Raw genomic sequence first — 19,150 nt, 5'->3', positions numbered from 1 at the left:
GGAGTACCTTGTACAATTTCTTTTAAAACTTCATCATCACCAGTTTCTGGCCACAAATGTTCAGAAGAAACAACTTCGGTTAGGCAAACAGTACCAACATGACTGTATTCAGTGGGATCAATGACTACAGGTTTAGATCCATCAACATCTTTCCAGATCACCTTATTTCCTAAGTCAATGACCCAACCCCATTTTTTCATTAGGTCAGTTCCTATGATGTTTTCAGAATTAGTACTATGCCAAATATCTATTTTAGTTTTCAGATAGCCTGGTATTTCCAAATTAACATTCTGTGCTAAAATCGCTTTAGTTCCGCTCTTTCCACTAAAACCAACAATTGTACAAACAGGTGCATTTGGAGCTAGAGGTAAATCCTGATTAGTCACACTTAATTGAGCTCCTGTGTCAATGAGAAATGTCACCTCTTTGCCCTGTAAAGATCCCCTTACAAAAGGTCTCCCACACTCATCTAGTGAAACTGGAGCTACTAATTCCAAAGGACGAGAGGTCATAGTTCGTCCTAGTCATGGGGAAGGTAACAAACCAGTTGTCTCCTCAATCTCATTACCATAAGATTTCCCCTTGTACGAATTATTCAATGTTAATTCTCTAATTTGTGGAATTTAGGAATTTCCTACATTGCCATTTTAAATGTCCTATTTTTCCACAATAATAACAAGTAACTTGTCCTCTTTGAAATGACACCTTTCCTTTCTGTTTATATTGGTCTCTTTTCATGGGAGGGTTTGATTTAGGAGTATTTGAATTTGTTACCTGATTTTCATCCTTTTTTTGGACTGCAGCAACTTTGACCCTTATACTACTTTGTTTTATGGATCTCCTTATTTGATCAATAAATGTTGCCGCTTCCTGTAACGTAGGCTTTCCTAGTGCTAACTCCCTGGAGACTGGATCAAGATATTTGAACCGTTTTACAAATGACTTTATCATTGCAGTGGGTTCAGAATCATCCTCAATTTCCATGACCATTCTATACGCCTGTTCAAATTTTATCAAGAATGCAAATGGATCATCCTGTAAAGTGGGCTTTAACATGTCAAGGATTTCAAATGTAGGAGTAGATTCTCCAGTAGTAAATAAAAGTAGTTGCCTCAATCGATCTGCTGGGGAACTATGTATTATTTCACGCTCATCATTTACTCTTGGTGTAGTCTCTAATCTCCTTGCCATATGTGAGGGAAGCCATACTTTAAATACTTTGTTTTTCTGTTCATTATTTAGATTGAACTTATCAGTATTAGATTCAAAGATATCAGCATTGTGAAATGCATCCATCTTATCAGTATAAGCTGGGATATCTTTACAAATTTTTATTAACTGATCATGTATTTTTAAATTTAACTTGGCTGCCCTGTCATGTAATTTCCTCCTCCTGACTTCCTCATCCTCTATGTCTTCATTTGCATCAGCTGGACTAGTGTCTGGAATGTAGGATGCACCCGTATCTATGCCACTTTTTGTAATAATAGAAACTTTTTTCGTACGATGGCATAATTTTGATATGAGCTGTGTCCTAGTTTCCATCTGATCTTCCAGATCTTCAATGTGTTGTGCCAAAATTTGACACTTTGGACAATCATTAAAATCATCCTCTTCTATGTGTTCCTGTGTGTCTGTATTATGTGTGTCTTTTTTATTCACACATATACTATGTGTCTGAGTCTGTGGCTGCCTATCTTCAAGAACTAATGTATTGAATATTTTCACCATATGTAATACATTCCTGAGCTTCTTCTGCAATTTATCCATACACAACAACTGTTTGTCAATTCTTATGTTTTCTTCTTCACATTGACTATATAAACTTGCCCATAATTGTGCATTAGTATGACTACTTACAACTTTAAACTCCAATTTACTTTTATCTGAATAAGAATTTAGAAATTCCATTACTTACTCAGGTACTTGTCCTTGATGTCTCCTTCTTACGTCTTCTTCCCACAGTAAATGGAAGGATCTCTGTGTAGTAAATTCTTTCCTCAAAGGCCTTCGTCTGTATTACGTCTGGGAAGTGACACTTGCAACAGATGTGTGGCTCACTTATCTTCTATAGGTTCTTTGTTGTTGTTTTCCTGAAGCTTGTAATAATAATAATTACTCTCTTGGGCCCACCTCTTTACAAACTGAAGGAATTCAACAAAAATCCGCTGGCTCGCCAATGTAGAATAACGTCCAGCATTTCTCTATTTTTCAAGAAATGCTTTAGAAGGAGCCCAACAAAATGCGCAAAGTTCGTGATGAAAGATAAAAATTAGAAGGATTTAATTCTCATAAAAAGAAAGTTACAAAGTTTAGAAAGAGAAAAATATAGCACAGCAATAAGTCTTAAAAGGTAATCAGGCAAGCAATAAACCAATTTAAAATGAGTGAAAAAGTAATTCCCTTAAAGTAATGTGTATGTGTGAATGTGTGTGTGTGTAGAGAGTAACAGGTGTCTTGTCAAAGAATGCTCTGCCTATGTCATGAAACAAAGCCATTTTATAGGTTGACTCTCCATTGAGTTACATTTAGTGTTGAGCGAACAGTTCGAGCATAGTTCGGGTCCGTACCGAATTTTGGGGTGTTCGTGACACGGACCCGAACCCGAACTTTTTCGTAAAAGTTCGGGTTCGTCGTTCGGCATGTATTTTGGCGCATTTTGAAAGGCTGCAAAGCAGCCAATCAACATGCATCATACTACTTGCCCTAAGATGCCATCGCAGCCATGCCTACTATTGGCAAGGCTGTGATTGGCCAAGTGCAGCATGTGACTCAGCCTCTTTATAAGCTTGTGCGCACGTCGGGACGTGCTCACTCCCGATGTGAATAGAACAGGGATAGACGCAGCTGATGCTAGGGCGAGAATAGGCAGGGATAATTGAATAACTGGAAGCAAATTTATCTCCTCCACCTGTGATTCATCTGAACAACTGCAGCTGAGCTGCTTTTTTGATAGGGATTGGCTATTTTTAGAGTGGCCAGAGTGATTTTTCCATCCACATGTACCTGGGCTGACCGCCGGCCGCCATTTTGCGACTTGTAGTGCTGCAGCAGAAGCTGCCACAGTGTGCATTCCAAAGCTCCAAACAAGTCAGACATCTACACCTGGGATTCAGACCAATAGCGATTTAGCAGCACAGTCCAAGGCTATTTTTTTTAAAGGTTGTGCAGACCATTTTGTGGCACATGTTACTGGGCTGATAGGCGGCGGCCATCTTGGGACTAGTGCTGCAGCACAATCTCTCCCAACGTCCATTAATCACTTGTAATAGTGGTCTGTGCCATAGAAATCCTACATCAGGGACTTGGGTGTGCTTGTGTCACCCCTACTAATACCAGTCCACCTGTAATCCATACAGTGAAAAGCCATAAAGTATTCCAGTGAGGGAATTTTTTTTTTATTTAAAAAAGGCCAAGTTAGTTTATCTGGGGTTCAATATACTAGATACAGTTAAGCCTGCGTTTCATACATCTGGAATTAGCAAACTAATGTGCTGGGGTTGGGAAAACATATATGTACCCATACTAGAATCTGTCAAAGAAAGCGGTACTCACATATAACAGTCATTCCATCTGTAATCCATACAGTCAAAAGACTGAAAGTATTCCAGTGAGGGAATTTTTTTTATTTAAAAAAGGCCAAGTTAGTTTATCTGGCGTTCAATATACTAGATACAGTTAGGCCTGCGTTTCATACATCTGGAATTAGCAAACTAATGTGCTGGGGTTGGGAAAACATATATGTACCCATACTAGAATCTGTCAAAGAAAGCGGTACTCACATATAACAGTCATTCCATCTGTAATCCATACAGTCAAAAGACTGAAAGTATTCCAGTGAGGGAATTTTTTTTATTTAAAAAAGGCCAAGTTAGTTTATCTGGCGTTCAATATACTAGATACAGTTAGGCCTGCGTTTCATACATCTGGAATTAGCAAACTAATGTGCTGGGGTTGGGAAAACATATATGTACCCATACTAGAATCTGTCAAAGAAAGCGGTACTCACATATAACAGTCATTCCATCTGTAATCCATACAGTCAAAAGACTGAAAGTATTCCAGTGAGGGAATTTTTTTTATTTAAAAAAGGCCAAGTTAGTTTATCTGGCGTTCAATATACTAGATACAGTTAGGCCTGCGTTTCATACATCTGGAATTAGCAAACTAATGTGCTGGGGTTGGGAAAACATATATGTACCCATACTAGAATCTGTCAAAGAAAGCGGTACTCACATATAACAGTCATTCCATCTGTAATCCATACAGTCAAAAGACTGAAAGTATTCCAGTGAGGGAATTTTTTTTATTTAAAAAAGGCCAAGTTAGTTTATCTGGCGTTCAATATACTAGATACAGTTAGGCCTGCGTTTCATACATCTGGAATTAGCAAACTAATGTGCTGGGGTTGGGAAAACATATATGTACCCATACTAGAATCTGTCAAAGAAAGCGGTACTCACATATAACAGTCATTCCATCTGTAATCCATACAGTGAAAAGCCATAAAGTATTCCAGTGAGGGAATTTTTATTTTATTTAAAAAAGGCCAAGTTAGTTTATCTGGCGTTCAATATACTAGATACAGTTAGGCCTGCGTTTCATACATCTGGAATTAGCAAACTAATGTGCTGGGGTTGGGAAAACATATATGTACCCATACTAGAATCTGTCAAAGAAAGCGGTACTCACATATAACAGTCATTCCATCTGTAATCCATACAGTCAAAAGACTGAAAGTATTCCAGTGAGGGAATTTTTTTTATTTAAAAAAGGCCAAGTTAGTTTATCTGGCGTTCAATATACTAGATACAGTTAGGCCTGCGTTTCATACATCTGGAATTAGCAAACTAATGTGCTGGGGTTGGGAAAACATATATGTACCCATACTAGAATCTGTCAAAGAAAGCGGTACTCACATATAACAGTCATTCCATCTGTAATCCATACAGTCAAAAGACTGAAAGTATTCCAGTGAGGGGATTTTTTTTATTTAAAAAAGGCCAAGTTAGTTTATCTGGCGTTCAATATACTAGATACAGTTAGGCCTGCGTTTCATACATCTGGAATTAGCAAACTAATGTGCTGGGGTTGGGAAAACATATATGTACCCATACTAGAATCTGTCAAAGAAAGCGGTACTCACATATAACAGTCATTCCATCTGTAATCCATACAGTCAAAAGACTGAAAGTATTCCAGTGAGGGAATTTTTTTTATTTAAAAAAGGCCAAGTTAGTTTATCTGGCGTTCAATATACTAGATACAGTTAGGCCTGCGTTTCATACATCTGGAATTAGCAAACTAATGTGCTGGGGTTGGGAAAACATATATGTACCCATACTAGAATCTGTCAAAGAAAGCGGTACTCACATATAACAGTCATTCCATCTGTAATCCATACAGTCAAAAGACTGAAAGTATTCCAGTGAGGGAATTTTTTTTATTTAAAAAAGGCCAAGTTAGTTTATCTGGCGTTCAATATACTAGATACAGTTAGGCCTGCGTTTCATACATCTGGAATTAGCAAACTAATGTGCTGGGGTTGGGAAAACATATATGTACCCATACTAGAATCTGTCAAAGAAAGCGGTACTCACATATAACAGTCATTCCATCTGTAATCCATACAGTCAAAAGACTGAAAGTATTCCAGTGAGGGAATTTTTTTTATTTAAAAAAGGCCAAGTTAGTTTATCTGGCGTTCAATATACTAGATACAGTTAGGCCTGCGTTTCATACATCTGGAATTAGCAAACTAATGTGCTGGGGTTGGGAAAACATATATGTACCCATACTAGAATCTGTCAAAGAAAGCGGTACTCACATATACCAGTCATTCCATCTGTAATCCATACAGTGAAAAGCCATAAAGTATTCCAGTGAGGGAATTTTTTTTTTATTTAAAAAAGGCCAAGTTAGTTTATCTGGCGTTCAATATACTAGATACAGTTAGGCCTGCGTTTCATACATCTGGAATTAGCAAACTAATGTGCTGGGGTTGGGAAAACATATATGTACCCATACTAGAATCTGTCAAAGAAAGCGGTACTCACATATAACAGTCATTCCATCTGTAATCCATACAGTCAAAAGACTGAAAGTATTCCAGTGAGGGGATTTTGCTTATAAAAAATAATATATTTCATTGTGGTGCGAGTTGAATCGCAACAATGAAGAAAAATACTATTAAGGGACGAGGACGCGGTCGTGGTGGTGTCCGTGGAGCCTCTGTTGCTGGTAGAGGACGTGGCCGTTCGGCCCCAGGCGCACACAGTAGGGAACGAACTCCCTCAACTAGCCGGCAGAATGTACCGCAATATCTCGTGGGGCCCAATGCCGCTCTTAGGATGGTAAGGCCTGAGCAGGTACAGGCATTAATCGATTGGGTGGCCGACAGTGCTTCCAGCACGTTCACCACATGGTCTTCCACCCAGTCTTCTGCGGAAAGCGCACAGGTGGCACCTGAAAACCAAGCCCATCAGTCTGTCACATCACCCCCAAGCATATCAGGGAAACGGTCTGAGCCACAAGTTATGCAGCAGTCTCTTCTTCTGTTTGAAGACTCTGCTTCCAGGGTTTCCCAGGGGCGTCCACCTAGCCCTTCCCCAGTGGAGGAAGACATACCATGCACTGACGCACAACCACTTATGTCTCCAGATGAAGAGGACATGGGAATACCACCACAGCAGAGTCACCGACTCTCTGATGATGACGAAACACAGGTGCCCACTGCCGCGTCTTTTTGCAGTGTGCAGACTGAACAGGAGGAGGTCAGGGAGGGAGACTGGGTGGAAGACGATGCAGAGGACGATGAGGTCTTAGACCCCACATGGACTGAAGGTCGTGGCGATGACTTTCACAGTTCAGAGGAAGAGGTAGTGGTGAGACCGAGACAACAGCGAAGCCAAAGAGGGAGCAGGGGGCCAAAGCAGACGAGCCGCCGCCCCCAGAGTTCGCCTGCTACTGGACATCGCCAACAGGGACCCAGCCCCACAAAGGCAGCTTCAAAGAGTTCCCTGGCATGGCACTTCTTTAAACAATGTCCTACCGACAAGACCCGAGTGACTTGCATGCTCTGCCATCAGAGCCTGAGGCGAGGCATTAACGTTCTGAACCTCAGCACAACCTGCATGACCAGGCATCTACATGCAAAGCATGAACTGCAGTGGGGTACACACCTTAAAAACCAGGCACTCGCTGAGGCTCCCCCTGCTCCCTCTACCGCTGCTGCCTCGGCTTCCGCCTCGAGAGGAATGTTGCCACCTGCCGAGCAGCAAACAGAGGATGTGCCACCGACACCACCACCACCGCCACCGTCAACTAGCGTCTCCACTATATCACACAGCAGCGTTCAGCTCTCAATATCTCAAACCTTAGAGAGGAAGCGCAAATTCCCCCCGAGTCACCCTCGAGCCCTTGGCCTGAACGCCAGCATTTCTAAACTGCTGGCCTTTGAAATGCTGTCATTCCGGCTGGTGGACACAGACAGCTTCAAACAGCTGATGGCCATGGCTGTCCCGCAGTATGTGGTTCCCAGCCGCCACTACTTCTCCAAGACAGCCGTGCCTTCCCTGCACATGCAAGTGTCCGATAAAATTAAGTGTGCACTGCGCAACGCCATTTGTGGCAAGGTCCACCTAACCACAGATACGTGGACCAGTAAGCACGGCCAGGGACGCTATATCTCACTAACTGCACACTGGATGAATGTAGTGGCGGCTGGGCCCCCGGCGGACAGTTCCTTGGCGCACGTCCTTCCGCCCCCTAGGATCGCAGGGCATCATTCTCTGCCTCCTGTAGCCTCCTCCTCCTACTCGGCTTCCTCCTCCACTGCTTCCACCAGCTCATCCGGTCAGCCACACACCTTCACCACCAACTTCAGCACAGCCCGGGGTAAACGTCAGCAGGCCATTCTGAAACTCATATGTTTGGGGGACAGGCCCCACAGCGCAAAGGAGTTGTGGCGGGGTATTGAACAACAGACCGACGAGTGGTTTCTGCCGGTGGGCCTCAAGCCAGGCCTGGTGGTATGCGATAATGGGCGAAATCTCGTGGCAGCTCTGGGACTAGCCGGTTTGACGCACATCCCTTGCCTGGCGCATGTGCTGAACTTGGTGGTGCAGAGGTTCATTCACCACTACCCCAACATGTCAGAGCTGCTGCATAAAGTGCGGGCCGTCTGTGCGCGCTTCCGCCGTTCACATCCTGCCGCTGCTCGCCTGTCTGCGCTACAGCGGAACTTCGGCCTTCCCGCTCACCGCCTCATATGCGACGTGCCCACCCGGTGGAACTCCACCTTGCACATGCTGGAGAGACTGTGCGAGCAGCAGCAGGCCATAGTGGAGTTTCAGCTGCAGCACGCTCGCGTCAGTCGTACTGCCGAACAGCACCACTTCACCACCAATGATTGGGCCTCCATGCGAGACCTGTGTGCCCTGCTGCGCTGTTTCGAGTACTCCACCAACATGGCCAGTGGCGATGACACTGTTATCAGCGTTACAATACCACTTCTATGTCTCCTTGAGAAAACACTTAGGGCAATGATGTTAGAGGAGGTGGCCCAGGTGGAGGAGGAGGAGGAGGAGGATGAGGGCTCGTTTCTAACACTTTCGGGCCAGTCTGTTCGAAGTGGCTCAGAGGGAGGTTTGTTTAAGCAGCAGAGGACAGGTTCACAAGTCGCCAGCCAAGGCACTGTACTGGAGGACGAGGAGGATGAGGAGGAGGAGGTGGAGGGGGACGAGGATGACGCAAGTTCACAGCGGGGTGGCAGCCCAGGCCCATCACTGGTGCGTGGCTGGGGGGATACGGTGGACGATGACGATACGCCTCCCACAGAGGACAGCTTGTCCTTACCCATGGGTAGCCTGGCCCACATGAGCGAATATATGCTCCAATGCCTGCGCAACGACAGCAGAGTTGCCCACGTTTTAACGTGTGCAGACTACTGGGTGGCCACCCTGCTGGATCCCCGGTATAAAGACAATGTGCCCACTTTAATTCCTGAACTGGAGCGCGACCGTAAGATGCGCGAGTACAAGCGCACGCTGATAGAGGCGCTCTTGAGAGCATTCCCACATGTCACAGGGGAACAGGTGGAAGGTGAAGGCAGAGGAGTGGCAAGAGGTCGCCAACGCAGCTGTGTCACGGCCAGCTCATCTGAGAGCAGGGTTAGCATGGCAGAAATGTGGAAAAGTTTTGTCTCCACGCCACAGCTATCTGCACCGACACCTGATACGGAACGTGTTAGCAGGAGGCAGCATTTCACTAACATGGTTGAACAGTATGTCTGCACACCCCTCCACATCCTGACGGATGGTTCGGCCCCATTCAACTACTGGGTTTCGAAATTGTCCACGTGGCCACAGTTAGCATGTTATGCCTTGGAGGTGCTTTCCTGCCCGGCGGCCAGCGTTTTATCTGAACGCGTATTCAGCACGGCAGGGGGCGTCATTACTGACAAGCGCAGCCGCCTGTCCACAGCCAACGTGGACAAGCTGACCTTCATAAAGATGAACCAGGCATGGATCCCACAGGACCTGTCCCTCCCTTGTGCAGAGTAGTCCTTATTAACTGCCTAAAACATGTCTTGTTGTGCTACGGGCCACTTCTTTATTTGATACAAATTTTATGAAACCCACAGTTGAATGAAACTCTTCTCTGTCTGGGCGCCGGGGCCTAACCAGATGAAAGTGGCCGGTTAAACTAACGGGTGACATGAAGCCATAACCTCTGCCATGCTACCTCTGTCTTCTGTCTGGGTGCTGAGGCCTAAGTCAAATAAAGCGGTCTTCTGCTGTGCTGGGGGATATGAAGCTAATCTCTGACCTCTCTCCTCTGTCTGGGTCCAAAGGCCTAAATCACTGAAAGAGGCCTTCTCCTGTGGTGTGTGATATGATGCCAGAATATGTGCTGTGGGGCCTCTCTCCTCTTCCTGGGTGCAGGGGTCAAATAAACTAAATTGTGGCCTACTCCTGTGGTGGTTGATATGATGCCTGATTCTCTGATGTGGAACCTCTCTCCTCTGTTTGGGTGAAGGGGTCAAAGTAACTAAATGGTGGCTTCTCCTGTGGTGGCTGATATGATGCCAGAATATGTGCTGTGGTGCCTCTCTCCTCTTCCTGGGTGCAGGGGTCAAAGTAACTAAATGGTGGCTTCTCCTGTGGTGGCTGATATGATGCCAGAATATGTGCTGTGGGGCCTCTCTCCTCTTCCTGGGTGCAGGGGTCAAAGTAACTCAATGGTGGCTTCTCCTGTGGTGGCTGATATGATGCCAGAATATGTGCTGTGGTGCCTCTCTCCTCTTCCTGGGTGCGGGGGTCAAAGTAACTCAATGGTGGCTTCTCCTGTGCTGATTGATATAAAGCTGATGGTTGTGCCATCTGACATGGTTGCCAGGGTCTGATTCAATGGGGGCCTACTCCTGTGGTGGGTGATCTAAATGCCTGATTCTCTGCTGTGAAACCTCTCTCCTCCGTCTGGGTGTAGGGGTCAAAGTCTTTCAAAGTCGCCTTCTCCTGTGCTGATTGATATGAAGCTGATGGTTGTGCCATCTGACATGGTTGCCGGGGTCCCATTAAATTGTGGCCTACTCCTGTGGTGGTTGATATGATGCCTGATTCTCTGATGTGGAACCTCTCTCCTCTGTTTGGGTGAAGGGGTCAAAGTAACTAAATGGTGGCTTCTCCTGTGGTGGCTGATATGATGCCAGAATATGTGCTGTGGGGCCTCTCTCCTCTTCCTGGGTGCAGGGGTCAAAGTAACTCAATGGTGGCTTCTCCTGTGGTGGCTGATATGATGCCAGAATATGTGCTGTGGTGCCTCTCTCCTCTTCCTGGGTGCGGGGGTCAAAGTAACTCAATGGTGGCTTCTCCTGTGGTGGCTGATATGATGCCAGAATATGTGCTGTGGTGCCTCTCTCCTCTTCCTGGGTGCGGGGGTCAAAGTAACTCAATGGTGGCTTCTCCTGTGGTGGCTGATATGATGCCAGAATATGTGCTGTGGTGCCTCTCTCCTCTTCCTGGGTGCAGGGGTCAAAGTAACTAAATGGTGGCTTCTCCTGTGGTGGTTGATATGATGCCTGATTCTCTGCTGTGAAACCTCTCTCCTCCATCTGGGTGTAGGGGTCAAAGTCTTTCAAAGTCGCCTTCTCCTGTGCTGATTGATATAAAGCTGATGGTTGTGCCATCTGACATGGTTGCCAGGGTCTGATTCAATGGGGGCCTACTTCTGTGGTGGGTGATCTAAATGCCTGATTCTCTGCTGTGAAACCTCTCTCCTCCGTCTGGGTGTAGGGGTCAAAGTCTTTCAAAGTCGCCTTCTCCTGTGCTGATTGATATGAAGCTGATGGTTGTGCCATCTGACATGGTTGCCGGGGTCCCATTAAATTGGGGCCTACTCCTGTGGTGGGTGATCTAAATGCCTGATTCTCTGCTTTGAAACCTCTCTCCTCCGTCCGGGTGTAGGGGTCAAAGTCTGTCAAAGTCGCCTTCTCCTGTGCTGATTGATATAAAGCTTATGCTTGTGCCATCTGACATGGTTGCCGGGGTCTGATTCAATGGTGGCCTACTCCTGTGGTGGGTGATCTAAATGCCTGATTCTCTGCTGTGTAACCTCTCTCCTCCGTCTGGGTGTAGGGGTCAAAGTAACTAAATGGTGGCCTACTCCTGTGGTGGGTGATATGATGCCTGGTTCTCTGCTGTGGGACCTCTCTCCTTTGTCTGGGTGCTGTGGTCAAAATAATAGTAAGTGACCTTCTCCATTGGTGGGTGACTTGAAGCCTGATTCTGTGCTATGGGACCTCACTCCAATTAATATTGTTTAATTTTTATTTATTTTATGTTAACTCATCATTTCCCTATCTACATTTGTTTGCAGGGGATTTAACTACATTTTGCTGCCTTTTGCAGCCCTCTAGCCCTTTCCGGGTGTGTTTTACAGCCTTTTTAGTGCCCAAAAGTTTGGGTCCCCATTGACTTCTATGGGGTTCGGGTTCGGGATGAAGTTCGGGTCGAGTTCGGATCCCGAACCCGAACATTTTTCGAAAGTTCGGCCGAACTCGTCGAACCCGAACATCCAGGTGTTCGCTCAACTCTAGTTACATTGTATCCTAAATTTACCATTGTAACAGACATATATGTTTAACAAGTAAAACCCCTTACATCAGGATCTTCTAAGTATACCTTATTTGTAAAGCTAATAATAATATGCTGAGAAGGAGGATTCCTAATCTTCCCAAATGCTATTGTCGTCTCAACCTGTCAAAAATTGACACTTCAACACAAGTGCTGCCCTTGCATGGTCCTTTAAATAACCCTAGCCTGCTAAAATGTGTTAGTTTATTATTTTACATGCACAAAATGGCTATAATTCAAATGGCTGTATTTCATATTCCTGAATCAAACCTTTGTATGTAGAGGGGGTATCTCACATGGCCTGAACCAGTGTAGACCTGAACTAAATATTTCTTTGCCCAAAATGGCTGTATTTCAAATGGCTGATTCAAACCCCTGTATGTAGAGGGGGTATCTCACAGGGCCTGAACCAGTGTAGGCCTGAATTCAATATTGGTGCACCAAAAGGATGTATTTAAAATCTCAGAATGTAACCCAAATGTATTAAGGGTGTATCTCACAGTGACATCTGCATTAAAGGCTGCCAAGTACCGGTAAATTTTTTGTGCCCAAACGAGTGTTTGTTTAACAACTGAATTTGTTTGAAATCTCTTCTTTATTAGACATAGGTCATAGTTGAGTGCACAATTACAATGTTGAGTGCGTCACATCATACGTGTTGAGTGCGTCACCCTGGTTTGGCAGCTACAGTCCGTTCAGGAATATCAATTAGGTCATAGCAGCGCACTTTCTCGGAAGCGCTGGTGTGTATGGTCCATGACCACTGTACCCCTAAGGAGGAACGTGGGGAGGGGGGAGGTGGAGAGAAGGGGGGGGAGAGGGAGGGGGGGGGGAGTGAACGCGGGAGGGGAGGGGGGGAGGGCTAGAAGACCCTAAAAAATATCCTTCAACGCATATCTCTAGCTGGTTCCTGAGGAAAGAGAGTCAGGGAGGCTTGCTCTCTAGTTCAGCTAGGGCTGCCAGAGTAGCAGGTAGCGGTCTCTACTGTGGTATGTCCAGCCTATCAATTCCTCCATTTGACACATCTGGTGAACCCTGTCGTGCCACATATCCAAGGTCGGAGGGTCCACCGATCTCCATTTCAAGGGAATTAGAAGTTTTGCAGCCATAAGTAAGTGGGTGGTTAGATTGTTCTTCCCTGGGTGAAAATTTGGTGTGGGCCGCCAGAGTAGGACTAACTGGGCTGTGAGTTTCAGGGTCGTGGAGAAGACCTTGTTTATAGTTCGCCCTACCCCTTCCCAAAACTGGCGAATGGCCGAGCAGAACCACCAGATGTGGGAGATGGACCCATTAGCGGCATTACATCTCCAACAGAGGTCTGTGGGGAAGAGATTGATTTTATAAAGGTACTCGGGAGTTCTATACCATCTAAACGCCACCTTCACAGAGTTCTCTTGTATTTTTATACATTTGGAGAAACCGTGTGAGCACCTTTGGACCCACTTTTTGCTATTATCATCTAGCGTGAGATCTAGCTCTCTCTCCCAGTCAGCCACCCATGGTGGCATATTGGAGTCTCTTGCACAGAGTATTTGCCTATATATGTGGGTGGTGCACTTGTGGGGCAGAGTTGGCAGTAGTGTGAAGTTTTCTAACCACGTCGGATCTGGTAATGGAACAAACTTAGAGGTCTTAAACTGTCTGCAAACGTTTTCGAAGTCATTCCCTTGAAGAAAGTTCTTCCCAGGGTCTGGTCTTCCAGAAAAGGCAGCGTAGAAGTTGGTAGGGGCGTGTAACTTCGTTAGGTCACCCAGTCTGTGTCGGGTCATTGAGAGGCAGATTTCAGATGGGTCTCTAACTTGTGGGCACATAAAGTTGGGGAGGACTGATATAGGAGCCAGAGGAGAGATCTTTGCTTGGCCAGAGTTGAGCTCTTTTGATTTGTGGCAAGCACGTAACATTACTCTGGTAAGTTCGCTGTCTATTTTGACACCCTCTCCCACTTTTCCAGGTAACCACAGTCTGTGGAGTGAGTCTTTGCCCAAAAGGGCCAACTCAAAATCTACATGCATACAGTGAATCTCCTGTCTGGTCAGCCTCAACCACCTTTCTAAGTGAATGGCCTGAATATAGGCCGGGATGTCTGGGAGGGAAATGTCGCCATGTTTTTTCCTACGAGAGAGCAGGCGGAGGGACATTCTAGGTCAGCCACTAGCCCAAAGATATTTACTCATAAGGGTTTGAATTTTGTTTATGAAGTTGCAGGGTAATGAAATAGGAAGGGCTCATAGGGTATACATAAGTAATGGCAGGATGTAGGTGGTTAACACATTCTTCCTGCCTAGCCAGGTGAGGAAAGGTGAGAAGGTAAGTAACGGGGGATAATTGAGGCGAAATAGGAGCTTTGGTTCTAGTGGGATCATGACTCCCAGATATTTTATTGCCTGGGCAGGCCATTTAAACGGTGTGAGGGCTTTAACAGTAGCTCGCAAGGTAGGTGACAGAGATATGCCTAAGGCTTCCAACTTATCAAAATTTATCGTAAAGTTCGAGATTAGCCCAAAGGATTCAAATATCTGTAGAACTTCCGGCAGGGCCTCCTCTGGATTCGTCAGCAAGAGCAGTAGGTTGTCCGCAAAGGCGGCCATCTTGTGGGAGTGATTTCCCAGTTTTACGCCTTTGATCATGGGGGACTGGCGGAACTTTAGTAGTAACGTTTCCAGGGTGAGAATGAATAGGGTGGAGGACAACGGGCATCCCTGGCGGGTACCGTTTTTTATTTGGAAGGCGTCCGATAGGGTCCCGTTGACCAGCACTCTTGCAGATGGTGCTGAATACAATGTAAAAATGGCTTGTGTATAGAGTTGAGCGAACACCTGGATGTTCGGGTTCGAGAAGTTCGGCCGAACTTCCCGAAAATGTTCGGGTTCGGGATCCGAACTCGACCCGAACTTTGCCCTGAACCCGAACCCCATTGAAGTCAATGGGGACCCGAACTTTTCGGCACTAAAAAGGCTGTAAAATAGCCCAGGAAAGGGCTAGAGGGCTGCAAAAGGCAGCAAAATGTAGGTAAATCCCCTGCAAACAAAGACAGAGGAGAGAGGTCCCATAGCAGAGAATCAGGCTTCATGTCATAGCAGAGAATCAGGCTTCATGTCACCCACCACTGGAACAGGCCATTGTCAGATATTTTTAGGCCCCGGCACCCAGACAGAGGAGAGAGGTCCCATAGCAGAGATTCAGGCTTCATGTCACCCAACACTGGAACAGGCAACTGTCAGATAATTTTAGGCCCCGGCACCCAGACAGAACAGAGAGGTCCCATAGCAGAGAATCAGGCTTCATGTCATAGCAGAGAATCAGGCTTCATGTCACCCACCACTGGAACAGGCCATTGTCAGATATTTTTAGGCCCCGGCACCCAGACAGAGGAGAGAGGTCCCATAGCAGAGATTCAGGCTTCATGTCACCCAACACTGGAACAGGCCACTGTCAGATATTTTTAGGCCCCGGCACCCAGACAGAGGAGAGAGGTCCCATAGCAGAGAATCAGGCTTCATGTCATAGCAGAGAATCAGGCTTCATGTCACCCAACACTGGAACAGGCCACTGTCAGATATTTTTAGGCCCCGGCACCCAGACAGAAGAGAGAGGTCCCATAGCAGAGAATCAGGCTTCATGTCATAGCAGAGAATCAGGCTTCATGTCACCCACCACTGGAACAGGCCATTGTCAGATATTTTTAGGCCCCAGCACCAGTGGCGTACACACAATCCACGGGGCCCCGGTGCGAAACTGATCCATGGGGCCCCCTTCCTGTCGACGCCCCCCCCCAACCCGCTGCCGCGCGTGTGTGTATGTATGTGTGTGTGTGTATATATATATATATATATATTATATACTGTATATTACTATATACAAGAGGATGATATTCGGTATAACCCACGGTATTCCCACGTAAAACCAGCTCTACTACATTACATAGTAGTGCTGGTTTTGTCATGCATTTCTTTTGCCTTCATATAGTAAAATACTTCATTGGCCTATCAATGGCTTTATAACTAACTCTGCTATATTTCTGTAGCCTACAACCTCTGACTGCCCAGTTGAAACTACTACACCCAACATGTTCAGGCAGTAATAGTAAATGGATATTGGTGCAATTCTGAGCTACTAGTCTATATAATAAATATGTAGGCTAATATGTGAGGTACGAGTTATAATAGATGGAGTGTGTACAGGTATATAGTAAATACAGCAGTGTATTGACACCTCGTACCTCACATATCAGTACACTGCTGTATATACTATATATCTGTACACACAGCATCTATTATACCTTGTACCTCACATATCAGTGCACTGCGGTATATACTATATATCTGTACATATTGCATGTATAACACTGTGTAATATATGCAGTGTGTGTGTGTATATATATATATATGCAGAGCAGTGTATTGATGAGAGACATAGAAGGTATAATACTGTAGATGCAGTGTTTACAGAAATATGTGGTCAGTTATACATTATGGTCACTGTGTGTGAGGTACATGAGGTAGTAGTCACTGTGAGGTACAAGAGGTAGTGGTCACTGTGAAGTACATGAGGTAGTGGTCACTGTGAGGTACATGAGGTAGTGGTCACTGTGAGGTACATGAGGTAGTGGTCACTGTGAGGTACATGAGGTATTGGTCACTGTGAGGTACATGAGGTAGTGGTCACTGTGAGGTACATGAGGTAGTGGTCACTGTGAGGTACATGAGGTAGTGGTCACTGTGAGGTACATGAGGTATTGGTCACTGTGAGGTACATGAGGTAGTGGTCACTGTGAGGTACATGAGGTAGTGGTCACTGTGAGCTACATGAGGTAGTGGTCACTGTGAGGTACATGAGGTATTGGTCACTGGGAGGTACATGAGGTAGTGGTCACTGTGAGGTACATGAGGTATTGGTCACTGTGAGGTACATGAGGTAGTGGTCACTGTGAGGTACATGAGGTAGTGGTCACTGTGAGGTACATGAGGTAGTGGTCACTGTGAGGTACATGAGGTAGTGGTCACTGTGAGGTACATGAGGTATTGGTCACTATGAGGTAGTGGTCACTGTAACTGTCTGAAGTATTATACATGAGTGAGCAATGAGTAAAAACAGGGCATGGAGGGGGGGGGGGTAAATGATGAAAAGTGGAGGATCTCCTCTTACCACTCCATTCCAGTCTGTATGGATCAATGCAGAGCTGCTTGTGAACTTCTAATACTTGCTGTTAGGGGTTGAAGGACCTGTGATGATGTCATCACAGGTCCTGGCAGATATACCTTTGAAACCTAGGAACTACACCATTTTTGGTGCAGTTCCTTTGCTAGATTCTGCAGGACCTGTGATGTTGAAGATGATGTCATCACAGGTCCTGGCAGATGCACTGTTCTAACCTGGGAACTACACTTTACACTGTGCAGTTCCCTTACAGGACCTCTGATGACATCATCAAAGGTCCTTTAGCTTTAGAAAGATAAATAGGAGCAATTAGGGGGCGGGGTCTCTCCTCCACTTCGGGCCCCGTCTGCCTATATGGTAGGTACGCCACTGCTCAGGGGGAGGAGACTCAAGGGAGGGTAGGGCTGGCAGCAAGGAAACTCAACACTGGGGGGGCGGGCCCCGGGCCGGCCGCCCGGGTTATACAGGCACAGCACTACTGCAGGGCGGGTCCACAGGCGGCCGGGGAGGAGACTTAGGGGGAGGAGACTCAAGGGAGGGTAGGGCTGGCAGCAAGGAAACTCAACACTGGGGGGGCGGGCCCCGGGCCGGCCGCCCGGGTTATACAGGCACAGTACTACTGCAGGGCAGGTCCACAGGCGGCCGGGTCCCCTGGAGTGCCGGGCCCGGTCGCAAGTGCGACCCCTGTATGTACGCCACTGCCCAGCACCCAGACAGAGGAGAGAGGTCCCATAGCAGAGATTCAGGCTTCATGTCATAGCAGAGAATCAGGCTTCATGTCACCCAACACTGGAACAGGCAACTGATAGATATTTTTAGGCCCTGGCACCCAGACAGAGGAGAGAGGTCCCATAGCAGAGAATGAGGCTTCATGTCATAGCAGAGAATCAGGCTTCATGTCACCCAACACTGGAACAGGCCACTGTAAGATATTTTTACGCCCCGGCACCCAGACAGAGGAGAGAGGTCCCATAGCAGAGATTCAGGCTTCATGTCATAGCAGAGAATCAGGCTTCATGTCACCCAACACTGGAACAGGCAACTGTCAGATATTTTTAGGCCCTGGCACCCAGACAGAGGAGAGAGGTCCCATAGCAGAGAATGAGGCTTCATGTCATAGCAGAGAATCAGGCTTCATGTCACCCAACACTGGAACAGGCCACTGTCAGATATTTTTAGGCCCCGGCACCCAGACAGAGGATCGGTTCATTCAACTTTGGGTTGCCCCGCAATATAATGGTAAAATGAAAAAAAAAAAGAGGATTGAATGAGGAAGTGCCCTGGAGTACAAGAATATATGGTTAAGGGGAGGTAGTTATAAATGTCTAAGGGATGGACAGGTCCTGTGGGATCCATGCCTGGTTCATTTTTATGAACGTCAGCTTGTCCACATTGGCTGTAGACAGGCGGCTGCGTTTGTCTGTAATGATGCCCCCTGCCATGCTAAATACACGTTCAGACAAAACGCTGGCCGAGGGGCAGGCCAGCACCTCCAAGGCACAAAAGGCTAGCTCTTACCACGTGGACAATTTGGAGACCCAGAAGTTGAATGGGGCCGAACCATCAGTCAGTACGTGGAGGGGTGTGCACACGTACTGTTCCACCATGTTAGTGAAATGTTGCCTCCTGCTAACACGTTCCGTATCAGGTGGTGGTGCAGTTAGCTGTGGCGTGGTGACAAAACTTTTCCACATCTCTGCCATGCTAACCCTGCCCTCAGAGGAGCTGGCCGTGACACAGCTGCGTTGGCGACCTCTTGCTCCTCCTCTGCCTTCGCCTTAGGCTTCCACTTGTTCCCCTGTGACATTTGGGAATGCTCTCAGTAGCGCGTCTACCAACGTGCGCTTGTACTCGCGCAT

The 19,150-nt window shown here is 46.4% G+C and overlaps 1 protein-coding gene across 1 annotated transcript; it reads right to left on the bottom strand.

Moving 5' to 3' along the window:
• Positions 1-609: 609 nt before the first annotated feature.
• LOC120993730 (posterior protein-like) lies at positions 610-1,911 on the bottom strand. Its single transcript, XM_040422202.1, has one exon. The coding sequence runs from the start codon at positions 1,909-1,911 to the stop codon at positions 610-612; it is 1,302 nt and encodes a 433-aa protein (XP_040278136.1).
• Between the last annotated feature and the right edge of the window lie 17,239 nt (positions 1,912-19,150).

Source organism: Bufo bufo, chromosome 3 (assembly GCF_905171765.1).
Source record: "Bufo bufo chromosome 3, aBufBuf1.1, whole genome shotgun sequence".
Classification (NCBI taxonomy): Eukaryota; Metazoa; Chordata; class Amphibia; order Anura; family Bufonidae; genus Bufo; species Bufo bufo.
The sequence above is the reverse complement of the archived record's forward strand: the minus strand, read 5'-3'. Positions and strand labels throughout refer to the sequence as shown.